The 15734-nt window shown below is 38.7% G+C and overlaps 1 protein-coding gene across 6 annotated transcripts in view; it reads left to right on the forward strand.

Annotated features, from left to right (window-relative positions):
- Positions 1 to 15734, forward strand: part of TMCC1 (transmembrane and coiled-coil domain family 1) — a 250694-nt gene that overhangs the window by 187323 nt on the left and 47637 nt on the right. Inside the window, exon 1 of one of the 6 annotated variants that reach the window (XM_036073621.2) lies at positions 3090 to 3215. The exons of the other annotated variants lie outside the window; for them this stretch is intronic. Within the exon in view, the coding sequence (XP_035929514.1) occupies positions 3189 to 3215 (27 nt within the window). The 5' untranslated portion in view covers positions 3090 to 3188. Of the gene's footprint in view, positions 1 to 3089; positions 3216 to 15734 lie in introns of those variants that run through there. 6 annotated transcript variants of the gene reach the window in all.

The raw sequence follows: 15734 nt of genomic DNA on the forward strand, positions 1-15734 counted from the left end.
TAAAATACAGTTATTCCTTTTCAATTGATAATAATGACCGCTCTGGGCACTGTTCCCTGTATAGCCTATAACAGGAATCAAAATTTCCTTTGACAGTCTAGATACCAACACAAAATTTCATGTTCAAAGTAAATTATTCTTTCAGAAGTCCCTGTAAAATGATCTAAAGCAAAATTTATTAATATGGGAAACTACATATCCAGTATTTAAAAACAACCTCTTTTGAAACTACCCAGTAATAGTTTTTCCTATTTGGTGATATTTTTGTTTCCTAGACTTAATAAGATGTTGCATTACATCTTTAAGTAAAATTCTTAATGAATGGAAAAATTGTATTAGAAATTATAAGATCACCTGTTAGGTGTTTGGGTATAAGTATAGATCCAAAAAAACCTTGATTAGAAATTGGAAATCTGTAAATAATCAAACTATGTGTATCTCCTTTTTAAATCCAATATTGGTGAACTAATACTTATAAAATTAAAACTAGTGTATCTTGTAAGTGAAAAGCCTTTCCTTTATTTATTTCTTCCTTCCCACCCCACTTCCATTATGTATTAATACCTGTTTTTTGCTCCCTCAGTGGATGTCAGATAACATGTCATAGGTATTTGACCTCAGCTGTCTTGCGTGGACTATTGTAATAGCCTCCTAAGCATTTTCCTGTCCCCCGGCCCTCACTTAATTCCAGCATTGTCTATTCCTTACTCAGAGTGATCTTGTTAAAACCTAAAAGCTTTCCTAACTCTGCTCAAGACTCCCATTGACTTCTTTACAGTAGCCTACGGTGTCATACACAGTCCGACCCTGCTTTCATCCACCAAGCCTCTCTGTCCTCATTTTCTGTTTTCCCTCCCTTAGTCACTCATCCTCCTTGGCATTCTTTGTGCACACCAAATCCATTCGTGTCTCAAGGCCTTTGAACTTGGTATCTCTCCCTGGGGTACCTTTCCCCAGATATCTGCATGCTTTCATTCAGATCTCTGATCAGATGTTATTTTATCAGAGAGGCCCCATCATCCTCTGTCCTCTTTGTTCTGCTTTATTTTTCCTCATAGCACTCATCACCATTGGATATATATTTGTTTGTTTATTGGCTCTCTTCCTCAGCTAGCATGTAGGCAGAATATGTTTGTTCTTTGATGCTTCTCCAGAACAGTGCCTCAAATATTTGAATGAACAGCTCAGCTTAAGTTCTACCTCTTTCTTTGAAGCTTTTCTCCAACCTATAGTGACTCACTTTTCTCTCATTTTCTGAACATGTCATTGTGGGTGCTCATGTTCTATCGCTACTGATTCCTTAAAGATGGAATTCTTATTGTAGTCATAACTACGTAGTAGGTAAGAGTGTGGAGTGAGAATTGTACAGTGTGGTTTAAATCCCAGCCATTTAACTCTGAGCAGGTTGTTAACCTTCCTACTTTTGCATTTCTATTCCTGTAAAATGGCCGTAATGGGTAGTTCAATGAATGGAACACAGAGGAGAGAGAATGGGAAAAGCAGGCGGAGACCTGATCATCAAGATCATTACGTGACATACCTGGGTGTTTGGACTTTTTCATGTAAGTAACAGCTTTGAAAGACTTTTTTTTTTTTTTTAAGATTTTATTTATTTATTTGACAGAGACACAGCGAGAGAGGGAACACAAGTAGGGGGGAGTGGGTGAGGGAGAATCAGGCTTCCCGCGGAGCAGGGAGCCCGATGCGGGGCTCGATCCCAGGGCCCTGGGATCATGATCCGAGCCGAAGCCAGACGCTTAACGACTGAGCCACCCAGGTGCCCCGAAAGACTTTTTTTTTTAAGTGGTAGTATGACATAGGGTAAATTTTCAACTTATTTAAAATTTTAAACTTCATGGGGTACCTGGCTGGGTCAGTCAATAGAGCATGTGACTCTTGATCTCAGGATTGTGAGTTCAAGCCCCACGTTGGGCATGGAGCCTACTTTAAAAAAATTAAATTCTAACTTCCTTTACTCTATGCTAATACTGAACTGTTGAAAAACTTAATTTACCTTGTGGTGGTGCTTTCATACTGTTCTGTTTTGTCTCTGTGTCCTGTGTTTACTGCCGTTTCCTGGCTAAATTTTATTTATTAAACAATTGGGTCACTTCTGGTCTGGAGTAGAACTTTCATAATGTAAGGGAGACCACAAAATTTAAAGGATTATATGTGCATTTCCTCATATTTTCTCTTGACAGAAATACCATGTTCTGGATCCTTTTCCTGAATAAGACTTTTTTAGTGTTCCCCTTATTTCAGGGAAGAATTTCTAACCATTCTAACCAATTGTATAGATTTTTGGTGGCCTAAAAAGAAACAGTAATGTGCATTAGGTCTGTAGCAACTTTTGCCTTCTGGGTATGTGTGAGAAATGAGGTTATTTACCTTTTTTTTTTTTTTTTTAATTTTATTTATTTATTTGACAGAGCGACAGAGGGAACACAAGCAGGGGGCATGGGAGAGGGAGAAGCAGGCCTCCCGCCGACCAGGGAACAGGGAGCCTGATGGGGGGCTCTATGCGGGGCTCGATCCTAGGACCCTGGGATCATGACCTGAGCCGAAGGCAGATGCTTAACGACTGAGCCACCCAGGCGCCCCAAGGTTATTTACCTGATCTTCAGTTCTGGCATATATCCATTACCAAAAATATATTTTCAGGATGTTTTCCCTGCTCTGTTGTAAAATTACAGAGAAGGTTTGGGGCTTCTCACCTAGGTCACAGTGTCCAGAAACTGTGCCTCAGCTCAGATCAAAATCAATATATTATTAGTGATACAAATCAAATTAACCAATAGCTTTTCAAATTTCCCACTTCCTGTTTATCTCCTCCAGTTTCAAGGAGAAAAGTTCTTTCCTACCTTTTAATATTTTGAGCTGCCTGTGTTTAGGCTTCAGGTATTTTTGGTGCTTATTGCTTAACTGGGCTGAAGATTATCTCATGTGACAGCATAGATCTCTTGTTTTGGAATTGCCATTACTTTCTAGAACAGCCACTCTGTACAGCTGCCAACATGCCCTGGATCCTTTTGCTTCATATTACAGTGATACTGCTTTGTCAGGGTAGAATTCAGCCTCACAGGGCTGGAGTCAGTCTCTGCTGACCTCATGCCACAGTACAGCATGTTCAAATCTGGGAGAAACCTGAGGGTTATTCGGCATATTCCTCCTCTTTCTCCCTTACAAGCATGGAACCCTCACTTTCCTCGGAAACCGTATGTTGTATCTGTGTGTGTATCTGTCTTTTTTTTTTTTAATCTCTTCCTTAATCCTATAATTCTACAGCTTTAAGTGGGGGCCGGTTAAAAAGATAGACCCAGGAAATTCTTTGAGCTGCTGAAACTCAGCATTTTTCAGCAGTAGATCTCAGCCACAGGCATTTGCTATTTTTGGACTGACTTGTGTGAGGTTGCAATAATCAAGAAGCATGTTATGTGTTTCCTAGTTGTTCATTTTGCCCATAGCTATTTGGGCAAATAGCACACTCTTTGACTGTGTGGGCATGCTCAGATCATACTGGAGTGTTCCGACTCCGGTGTGATGGGCTAAGCTTCAGTGCAGAGTAAATGTCATCCTCACTCTCTCAGGCAAAAAAGTTACCAGAAAATAAGTGTTTCCTTCAATGAACAAAAGAGTTTAGTTTGCTTTTGGCAGCTTAGGAAAAGCTTGGGTTAAATTTGAAAGATGCTAGGCATGCATAACAAATAAGAATTTGGATTAGAGCCATTTGAAATATTTCTCACATTAAAAACAAAGGTTCTTGGGGCGCCTGGGTGGCTCAGATGTTTAAGCGTCTGCCTTTGGCTCAGGTCACGATCCCGGGATCGAGCCTGCGTCCAGCTCCCTGCTCCACGGGAAGCCTGCTTCTCCCTCTCCCACTCCCCCTGCTTGTGTTCCCTCTCTCGCTGTGTCTCTCTCTGTCAAGTAAATAAATAAAATCTTTAAAAAAAAAACAAAAACACAAAGGTTCTTACCACTCAGCTACTTGTTTTCACTGTATTTTTCCCAAAGACTTGGCAGTTTTCTGAATTGTAAAGCAGTGTGCACATATCTCAGTGGTAAAGTTTATGTCTCCAGATCAGAAGAACAGGTCTCTGGGATACAACTGGATAGGAAGATGATCCAGCTTTATGCAACACAACCACCATTTTCACATTTGATCTGTAATCTTGAGTAGAAAATTTGGCCCATAGCTTGATTTTACCATGATTTTTTGAATTGGTTCTATAAATGATACATAGATATTTCCTAAGAGATAATGCTAAAGCAAAACAGATTTTTCAGTTTTACCTGATTCTAATCTACATTAATACTGTTTGCCCTTGAACCATTGGATTTAAGGTCCAGATTTTTTACTCTGAAGTTTGATATTAAATTACTCTCTTATGACTTATGGTTATTAATTTAAGTACTGACTTCGTTAAGAGATTTATGGCTCTGCTCTGTACCCTTTTTTTCTGTTTGTTCTGTATCTTGGATTTTAAAACCTTGGCACATCTCTGTTTGTTCTGGGGTTAGAAAAGGTCAGTTTACTTACCTATGTTTTATTACGAATGCTAGCTCAGGTTGAATGGGTTGGTCTGAAAGAAAGAATTCATGGGAGAGCCCTAAAAGGATAGGAGGTGGAGACTGATAGTAAAACAGAAATTAACTCCTTTCCCCCCCTTATTGACAGTCGAAATGGAAGAGGGGAACATAAAATGTAATTTAAACATTTTAATTGATTTTCTCCATGATTGTATTAATTCATGAGTGGAGAAAATTTGCTTAAAAATATACTGAGTACCTGAGTAAATGATTGTAGATGAAACTTTTCTTGCTTCCTTACCCATGTCTCCCTCTCACTTAACAAACTGTTCATTGACTCTGGTGAACTAAAATACTCTCATTGAAACAATGATTAAAATACTCAGAAATGGGGGCGCCTGGGTGGCTCAGGTGTTAAGCGTCTGCCTTCGGCTCAGGTCATGATCCCAGGGTCCTGGGATCTCAGAAACTCAGAAATGAGGTACTTGCTCCACATCTGTAATTCTTTTTTTTTTTTTTTTTTTAAAGATTTTATTTATTTATTCATGAGAGACAGAGAGAGAGAGAGAGAGGCAGAGGGAGAAGCAGGCTCCCAAGGAGCAGAGAGCCTGATGCGGGACTCGATCCCAGGACCCTGGGATCATGACCTGAGCCGAAGGCAGACGCTTAACGACTGAGCCACCCAGGCGCCCTGTAATTCTTATTATTACTATCTGGATACATCAAACTGCTATAGATTGGGGTTCATATATGTCCTCCTTACATGAGATTGCAACATGCTTTGTTAAGAGTTCATTCTAAACTATAGAATGAATATTTTGAAGGAAGATTTGAGGGGAAAATGTATCTTACTCAAGGTAATAAAATGGAGAATTTTAGAAAGCCAGACAATGTTGAACTTAAATCTATTTTTTAAATGAGATTAAAATATCTCCAGATGTTGATGAGTTCTAAAGACGAATAATTCCCTTTTTCCTTTCTTAATAGTCCTGCAACACCACACATCTATATGTTTAAGTCATATGTAATGCAGACATTCCAGACAATTCCTTACCAGTGTTGACATTGCTTGAGTTTTCTATACAAATGCCCAGAATTTACAGTCGCAGTTCAGAACATACATGTGTAATCACTTGGTCATATATAGATGCTTTACCTTGTAAACACTATATCAAACAGTGAACTTTTAAAAGATAAAATGAAACTCCTCTCACATCTGAACCTTATATTCTAATTGGGGAAGATGACAACACGTAATAAACCTAATAAGTAAACTATGGAGTGTGTTAGAGAAGGAGGATGGCTATAAAAGCAATAAAGGTGGGTAAGTGAGATTGGAAGTGCTAGGGGTAGACTGCTTTTTAAAAAAAGATAGTAAGTGTAAGCCTCATTAAAAAAGAGACATTTGAAAAAGGGCTTAAAAGAAATAAGCGGGTTAGCCATACAACTGTCTGAGAAATGAGCATTCCCAGTAGAGGGTACAGCCAGAAAAAAAGCAGGAGTGTTCCTGATTGTAGAATAGAAGAGAGGTTGGTATGACTAGAGCAAGAAAGGGGGCAGAGTGGTAGGAATTGGGGTATCAAAGATGTAATAGAGTTTCTCAGTTGTCTATTACTGTAAAACAAACCACTCCAAAATTGAGTGACTTAAAACAATTATTTTATTTTCTCACAGTTATGTGAGTCAGCTATTTGGGCTGGGATTAAACAATGGTTGGTTTTTATGCTGGTCTTGCCTGGAGGTCACTATCATTGCTGGATGGCTTAGGTGGAGCTGGATGGTCTAAGATGGGCTCCCTTGCATGTCTGATAGTTGGTTCTGGCTGTTAGTTGAGCCTGTCTCCATGTACAAGAGTTTTAGCCTGCACAGCTCTAAGGATGGAGTTGTCATTAACAGAGATGTAAAGCCTACTGGAGATCTCAGTGCCGCAAGAGAGAGTAAGCCTTGATATGCAAACACATTTCAAGTCTCTTCTGTGTCACATTTGATGTTTCATTTGGCTAAAGCCAAGTCCATGACCAAACCCAGTTTCACAGGATGGAGAAATAGATTCCACTTTTTGATGGAAGGAATGATAAAGTAAAATTGTAAAGAGAAAGGCATAATTGATTGGGTGAATTTGTGGCTATTAATCTCCCACACAGAGGGCCAGATCAGAAATGCCCCTGAAGCCATTTTTAAGGACTGACTTTCTCTTTGAATGTAAAGGGAATACATTGAAGAATTTTAAGCAGAGGAGTGACATGATTTGACTTTTATTTTTAAAGGATCATTCTGGGGGCGCCTGGGTGGCTCAGTCGTTAAGTGTCTGCCTTTGGCTCAGGTCATGATCCCAGGGTCCTGGGATCGAGCCCTGCATCGGGCTCCCTGCTCAGCGGGAGGCCTGCTTCTCCCTCTCCCGCTCCCCCTGCTTGTGTTCCCTCTCTCGCTGTCTCTCTCTCTGTCAAATAAAATCTTAACAAAAAAAAGGATCATTCTGGTTTAGTACTGAGAATAGATTATATGGTGGCAAGGGAGACCAAGTAAGGAGGCCATTCTAGTAACCCAGACAAGATATGACCATGGCTCAGACTAAAGTAGCAGAAGTGAAGATAAAAAGTGGTTAGATTTTGGATGTATTTTGAATGTACAGCCAACAGGATTTTCTGGTGGATTGAATGTAAGGTACGAAAGAGAGAAATTGATGACTACAAGGATTTTAGCTTGAACAGCTGGAAGAATGGATTTGTCATTAATGAGATATAAAGTCTGCTGATGGGGCAGGTTTTGTGGGCAAGAGCAAGAGTTCAGTCTGAGATGTCTGTTAGATGTCTAAGTGAGAATAATTGACTATATGAGTCTGGAATTTAGGAGGTCTGGGCTGAAAATATAATTGAAGGAGGTATTACAGTTAAATGGTATTTAAAATCAAGAGACTAGATGAAGTTACCAAGAGAGGGAATGAATGTAAATAAGGGAGAGAAGAGGAAAAAGAACTGAGCCCTGAATAATTCGGTTTGAGAAGAGGAGGAGGAATAGTGGCCCATGATGAATGAGGAAAATCAAGAGTATGGTGTATTGGAAGCCAAGTATAGAAATTCTTCATAGGAGGAGAGAAACAGTAGCTCTGTCACATGATGCTGATAGGTCAAGTAAGGTAAGGACTAAGAACTCATCTTTGGATATAGTAATGTAGGGATGATTGGTCATCTTCCCAAACATTTTTTGGTAGAATGATGAGATTAAAACCAGTTGAGTGAGTTTAAGAATGGGAAGAGAGGCATTTGGAGACTGAGTTTTAGACCATTTTAGTGAGTTTACTTCAGTAAGGGAGCATAGAAGTGGGCAGTAACTGGTAGAGGAAATGGGGTCAAAAAGAAGTTTCTTTAAGGTGGGAGATGGGAAAAATGTTGATGGAAAAAATTCAGTAGGGAGGGAAAATTGGTCCATTTCCTTCATTTATTTTATTTAATAAACTTACATGTGCCGGTACTCTTCAAACCACTTTACAAATATGAACTCACCTAATATAAGAATGAAACAGTGACTGGCCATTCAGTATAAAGTACTGTGGTGGGTGTTCTCAGGAGTTCAGTAATGTGTAAGACACAACTTTGACGTAAGGACTCATGATCTCTATTAGAAAATATGAAAACTTGCAAAAATAACTAAAAATAGGAAGGTGTGATACAAAGTAGAAAAATTATATCATTTACAAGTATAGAGAAGGGAGAGAAGGGAGAGTATTTTCAGCTGGGGAATAAGGAGTGTCCATAATTTGATTCCAGTTAAATAACTGTGGGCCTTTAAAGGTAGGGCTCACTTGGACTTCAGTTTATATGTTTTTACCTTGAGCATGGACAGGAGTGTGTGTGTTGTAAGGTAGACTGGGGACAGGGTTTGAGGTAGGAGAGAAAACATTTTCTTTTCATTTGTAGTTTCAAGAGGTCAAACAAGCAGAAAAGACAACCTGAGAGACACACCCTTCTCTATCGCCATAATTGTCATCTTCATGTTTATACTTCTAATCCCCATATGTAGGGGGAAAAGGGGTGGGGGAGGGAAGGATATATGAGTGTACATGTGCAAACTGCGTATGCATCTTCAGTACCTGAAATACAAGGATTCCTCTGTTAGTCCTCTATTTGATTCTATTAGATATATTTAGGAGCCTATCTTTGATTTTAAAATAGTTTGGGGAACAATCCAGATTATTTTTCAGATAAGTAAAATAGGAAAATTTGAGACGTGTAAGCCCAGGAAATAGGATTAGAATATGTCCTTTAATTCTCATTTGCTCTTCATGAAAATTGTAGTGGTTGTTGGAAGTCTGAGAATAAGTAGAGAATACAAACTGTTTAGATTGATACTTGGGTGGAAGAAAGTATTTTATATTCAGTGGAAACCTGTGAGGATAAGTTTATAAAGAATCATTTCTGGAGAGTGTAGAAGCTCAATTCAAGTTGGCTTTTTATTTCTGGTGGTTCCTCTATTGTCTATTTTTTATTTTTTTTTTAAAGATTTTATTTATTTATTTGACAGAGAGAGACACAGCAAGAGAGGGAGCACAAGCAGGGGGAGTGGGAGAGGGAGAAGCAAGCTTCCTGCCGAGCAGGGAGCCCGATGTGGGGCTCGATCCCAGGACCCTGGGATCATGACCTGAGCCGAAGGCAGACGCTTAATGACTGAGCCACCCAGGCGCCCCAATTGTCTATTTTTTAAAAATATAGGCGCATTCTTGGGCACCTAGGTGGCGCAGTTGGTTAAAGCGCCTGACTCTTGGTTTCAGCTCAGGTCATGATCTCAGGGTCTTGAGATCAAGGCCCCCATCAGGCTCAGTGCTCAGCTCAGAGTCTGCTTGAGATTCTTTCTTCCTCCCCCCTTGCTTGTGTGCACACACACACACACACACACACACTCTCTCTCTCTCTCTCACACACACACAAATAAATAAATAAAATCTTTTTAAAAATGTAGGCATATTTTAATTATGTCCTGATTGCAAGTTCAGGGAAAAGATTCTTACGGGGATCCAAAAGAGCTCACAAAAAGAGGAATATGTATGGTCAAATTATGTATCAAACAATGGTCAAGTTTATTCTTAATTAAAAGCATGCAATTGATAATTAAAATGAGATTTTATTTTCACTTATCAGAGTAATCAAATGCAAAAGTTGATACCTAGAGCTGGCACAGTCATTCGCCTATGCTGTTGGTAGTAGTGCAAATTGCTGTAATCTTTTCAAAGGGTAATTTGGTAATCTCCACCAAAGTGTAAAACATATGCACTCTCTGATACACTGATGGAATTTACATTATTAGTATACCCACAGAAGTTTACCAAGATATACGTAAATATGTTATAGTGTTGTCATTCAGGGAGGAAACTGTTTTGATGCCCACTTGAAGTGCCACAATATTAAATATCTTTGATATCCCCCTCACCCCCAAAGATGGTGCAGCCTTCTTCCTTACCCAAGGAACTGGATCCCATATTATCCTATTTAACAGTTATCCGGTGGGTTCAAAGAAATTGTAAGTTTCCTAGAAATAAAGGCTTTTCATTTATTCTGTTAATGGCGGTCACTAGAGATGAGGTATGTTCAGAATGAGAGATCAGATACTCCAAGATGAGTCTCACCAAAGAGCTATTAGGAACAGAATTGGCAACAATAGGAAGCTGCTAATTAGAAAACAAAAGACTACATGTATTAGTATGTGAGAATGAAATGGGGGAATGGGTAGTCTGGAGAAAGTTTACCACAACTCTACGTCTTCAGATAATTCTTTTAATTTCTAAGAGGTCCGTTTTCATTTTGAAGAACCAAACTGCCAGTGAGGTCACACAATTTGAGAGTGGAAAGGAAGAGAGAACTTTTATTACATACTTCTTCCTAAACTAAAGCTACTTTTATATTTTACATCATTGCATTTACATTTCTGATGCATACATTGTATCATATATATTTTATCAAATATAGGTCACTTTATGAAAAAATCCAATTTTTGCCTGTTTATCTAATGTTTTCCCTTGTATGAGCTGTGGTAAATTGCTTGCATCATTTGACTGTTATTCTCCACTGAATCGGTTATATGCCAGATTACCTCTGAGTTTTGGAGCTGTATAAAGAGAAAGAGTAAAGCCAAGTCCAGGACATCCAGGTGGCTGCTGTTCATACCTCAAACAATGAGCAATATCTAAAGAACTACACTCAATTAATATCTTCTTTTGGAGCATGAAAGCAGGATTAGAGTAAGGTAGAAATATTCTTGGTTCTTACTGACCAGGTGGTTGTGGTTTTGACTGATCAGCATGAACATTTTCACCTTGGAGGCAAAGGCTCTAGATTGCATTGTTGTTTCTAAAAAGTCTAGAATGGGGCGCCTGGGTGGCTCAGTCGTTAAGCGTCTGCCTTCGGCTCAGGTCATGATCCCGGGGTCCTGGGATCGAGCCCCGCATCAGGCTCCCTGCTCCGCGGGAAGCCTCCTTCTCCCTCTCCCACTCCCCCTGCTTGTGTTCCCTCTCTCGCTGTGTCTCTCTGTATCAAATAAATAAATTAAAAAATTAAAATTAAAAAAAAATTTAAAAAAAATAAAAATAAAAAAAATAAAAAGTCTAGAATGGTATTATCAAGAGACTAAGACTCAAGAGACCTGGTTTATAGTACCAGCCCTACATGACTAGGTAGGAACTTGGGGAATTTAGTTAACATGCCAGAGCTTTTATTTCTCATCTGTAAATTAAACCTGTTTCACAAGGTAACCTCTCAAGATCTTCGGATTTTAGGAGGCTCAGATGAATATCATGTCCATGAATACACATGTACAGACATGTATAGATTGGTTTTAAAAGCAAAATATACATTTTCCTATGACTCTCAAAAATATAAACTCATGTCTCAAACTTTGCATATATTCTGTTTCTAGACAGTTATTAGATTTAAAAAACAGTTGTTGTTGTGTTTTTGTTTTTGTTTTTTAAGTAATTTCTACACCCAACATGGGGCTCAAACTCCTAACCCTGAGATCAGGAGTCACATGCTCTACTGACCGAGCCAGCCAGGCTCCCCTAAAAAGCAATTTCTTAACTGATTATCCACCTCCCTCCCTCCCTCTCTCCCTTCCTTCTTGTGGAGGGAGGGGCAGAAGGAGGCGGAGATGGGGAGAGAATCTTAAGCAGGCTCCACGCACAGCGTGGAGCCCTATGCAGGGCTCGATCTCACAACCCTGAGATCATGACCTGAGGTGAAATCAAGAGTCGGACTTAACTGACTGAGCCACCCAGGCACCCCATGATTATTATTCTTTCATTACAAACTGTTTATAGACAGTAAGTGAGGGATTTTACCTTACTTAAACTGGAACTAATAGTGTATAGGAAAATCTGGATTTAGACAAAGTCTTATTACTTTGGGTAGGGTATTTGCTTTGAAAAGCATTCATTTTATAATTTCTTTAACCATTTTTAAGTCCGACGTAATATTATTAAATGTAATAAATATTATCCTATATGTAAATCTTTCATTTGCATATTGTTTTGTAGAAACAAAATCTTCCTTAAGGGAAAGCAATGTATCTTTATTTGAGATTAATATCTGTGATCTGCCAATTAATAAATTGGATAAATTGGAATTTGAAATTAGTGTAAAAATGTATAGTGAAATGGATATATATGTGTACTTTTAACATTTACTTGATCTATGGGGCGCCTGGGTGGCTCAGATGGTTAAGCGTCTGCCTTCGGCTCAGGTCATGATCCCAGGGTCCTGGGATCGAGCCCCACATCTGGCTCCTGGCTCGGCGGGGAGCCTGCTTCTCCCTCTCCCTCTGCCTCTCCCCTGCTCATGCTCTCGCTCTCTCTCTGTATCTCTGTCTCAAATGAATAAATAAAATCTTTAAAAAAAAAAAAAAAAAAAAACATTTACTTGATCTAAAATTTCTAAACCATTAAGAGTCTTAAGGTAAAACTGTAATGCTTAAGTTCAGTTTTTTACTAATGTTAAAATTAGGTGTAGAAAGGTATTTTCTAGGTGCTGTTAATTCTTTGAAAAACAGACAGGGCGCCTGGGTGGCTCAGTTGGTTAAGCGACTGCCTTCGGCTCAGGTCATGATCCTGGAGTCCCGGGATCGAGTCCCACATCGGGCTCCCTGCTCGGCGGGGCGTCTGCTTCTCCCTCTGACCCTCTCATGCTCTCTCTGTCTCATTCTCTCTCTCAAATAAATAAATAAAATCTTTAAAAAAAAAAAGAAAAACAGACAAATTTTCAGTCTACTTAGCTCTAAATTGTTACTGTTAAAGGCTAGTGGTTAGGAATACATAAATAAGTACTTTATAAAAGAAGCCCTAATTACTAGGGTATTAAACAGATTTTCTAAATTTAAGTTATCCCCAAGTAAATTCATTTCCTTTTTTAATAGGATTACTATACTAGTAGATGAGAGGTACTCTGAAAACATAGCATATCTAGATTTCAGCCGTGCCTTTAACAGTTTTTCATTATATCTTTGGGGGGAAATTATGACTGATTATTCATAACTGAGTAAATGAATGAAGGTATGAAAATAGTACTAACTCAGAAAACTATCACCCTGGAACAAGGTCTCTGATGGTTTGCTGCAGGATACTTCTGTCCTGATCAACCTCTTCATTAAATCCTTGGCGAAAGAGATTGATATGGTTAATCAGAGTTGAAGATGTCAAGCAGCTGAAAAGAATAATTAAAAATTTCAGCCATAGAATTGGAATCCATTGGTATTCTCAAATGAAAAACAGAAGTCATCACATTATGTGATTCAGCTGTACCACATTTATGTAATTTACGGAAAGGACAGCTGTTCTTAACACCATTTTCAGTTGAAGAGAAAGCAAACAGGAACTAAATTAAATGCTATAACTAGGTTCTCTAGCAGATCTCCTAACGCTTAACAAAGTGATTTAGATACTGCACCAAAAAGAGTCTGCGTGGTGGGATCGTAATTAACCTAAATCAGACAGAGCTCCTGTTACATTGCAATACATTTAAGAATTAGGATGTCTTAGTCATTCTTTGAAATTAAAATTCTAGAAACAAAGCATTATTAATACTACCTTAGTACCTTACCTTAGGATATTGTATCAGAAACATTGTTGTTAATATGATTAAAACATAAACACCCTGAGAGCAGAGTTCCTAGTAGTTGAGAAGAATAAACGAAATGCCTAACAATATCCCCATCTCAATTTTGTTTACAAAGAGACACTAAAAGTACATTGTTTCAATTGATCATGGACAGATTTGTCTTACTAAAGTTTTCCCCTTAAGGTTATGAAGACAAGCACTAGGCTATTAGGAATTGTAATTAGGACTTTTCCTTTCCAACTCCCTAGATTAGCAGTCTGCAAATTCTGTAATACCTTTAAAAGCCTTAGCAGTTTTCTCAATTTTAACTTCAAATGTTTTACATATTTTTATCAGATCATAAGGAGATAAAAGTAATTTTTTTCCTGAGTGGCTGCCGAAGTCAGGAACAAACTAGAAACAGTTCCATACTGATTTTCTAAATAATGGCTTAAAAACAGAGGTCTTCCATATTTATTGCTTCTTAGTCTTATATGAGAAATTTGTCCCTCAGACATTTTTAATAAATTCACTTAATCATGGGGTAGACTATGTTTTAAGGTTTCTTACAACTCTAATTTGGAATTCTGTGAACTTTTTTTTCGGTAATTATTTTTTACATGGTTGTAGAATCTCAGAAACGAACTCAATCCTTAGAGAATTAAAATTAATTTGTAAACAAATACTGCCTAGTAATCAAAAGTGGTTCTGTAAAACATTGAATACAAAAAATGGAAGACCAATTCAGAAATCAGCCACAACTGGCTGTACTTAAATAATATAAGCATGTATTTGAGGTGATATGATATATGGTTTTATTTTTTACTGATCTAGTCAACAGACGTTTATTGAGCTACACTGTCTGTCTTGCTCTGGAGAACCAGAAGTGAATGTTGGGGCTTCCATATGCAATCATCCCTTATTTTTTTTTTAAATAATCATAAATGAATTGGTCTTATATAATTTTTAGGAAGCCTTATTTTATAAGTAGTTTCATTAGGACCACAGATTGTTGACCTGTGTCCATAGGTCCTTATTTTACTATTGAGAGTTTAATGGTCTGCTATGTTAATTTACCCATTCAAATACTATACAAGTCTGTGTTCTCTAATGGAATACAGAAATCTCAGAACAGGGTTTCCACTCTCTTCTTTGGAATAAGTAATTTTATTGTTATATTAGTGTTTTGTTTTTTGGTGGTGTTGTTGTTTGTTGTTTTTGAGAGAGCATGAGTGAGGGGGTGCACAGAGGGAGAGGGGAAGAGAGAGAATCTTAGGCAGGCTCCATGCCTGCATGGAGCCCAATGCAGGTCTCGCTCGATCTCATGACCCTGAGACCATGACTTGTGCTGAAATCAAGAGTTGGACACTTAACTGACTGAGCCACCCAAGCACCCTTATATTAGATTTTTTTTTGTTTGTTAAGTATTTCAAATAGGTTGAGTCTGAGGAAATCAGGCCAGTGAACATGATGGCATCTTTGTTGGATTCTGACAAGTAAAATCAAGATTGAAGGCTTACAGATATTTAAAGAATGAATCATCTTTTGTGAAAACTCTTGAATTATAAAATTTAGTCAGATTTCAGATGTCCAGGAACCTCTCAGTTCTCCCTCCCCCCACCCCCCGCAAACATCCCTTCCAGCTTTTGGAAATATGAGAGTATTTTGGTTGTCAAAAAGACTTGGGGAGGGGAGTGATGCTGGCATTTAGTGCATAGAGCCCATGGAGGCCTTAATGGCCAAAATGCCAGGAGTAACCTTGGTTGGGAGAACAGTCTCCAGGCATATTTCCTTCTATTCTTCCCTCTTCTCCTCCTTTTTCTTCCTCGTTTAGAAATTGAGGACCCGGGGCGCCTGGGTGGCTCAGTCGTTAAGCGTCTGCCTTCGGCTCAGGTCATGATCCCAGGGTCCTGGGATCGAGCCCCACATCGGGCTTCCCGCTGTGCGGGAAGCCTGCTTCTTCCTCTCCTGCTCCCCCTGCTTGTGTTCCCTCTCTCGCTGTGGCTCTCTCTGTCAAATAAATAAAATCTTTAAAAAAAAAAAAAAAGAAATTGAGGACCCCAGCTGTACAGACATTTGGGGTAGTAATGTGCCCTTAGTACACTTATGCCCTTTGCACAGCACTCATTT

This window comes from Halichoerus grypus, chromosome 1 (genome assembly GCF_964656455.1).
Source record: "Halichoerus grypus chromosome 1, mHalGry1.hap1.1, whole genome shotgun sequence".
NCBI classification, from domain to species: domain Eukaryota; kingdom Metazoa; phylum Chordata; class Mammalia; order Carnivora; family Phocidae; genus Halichoerus; species Halichoerus grypus.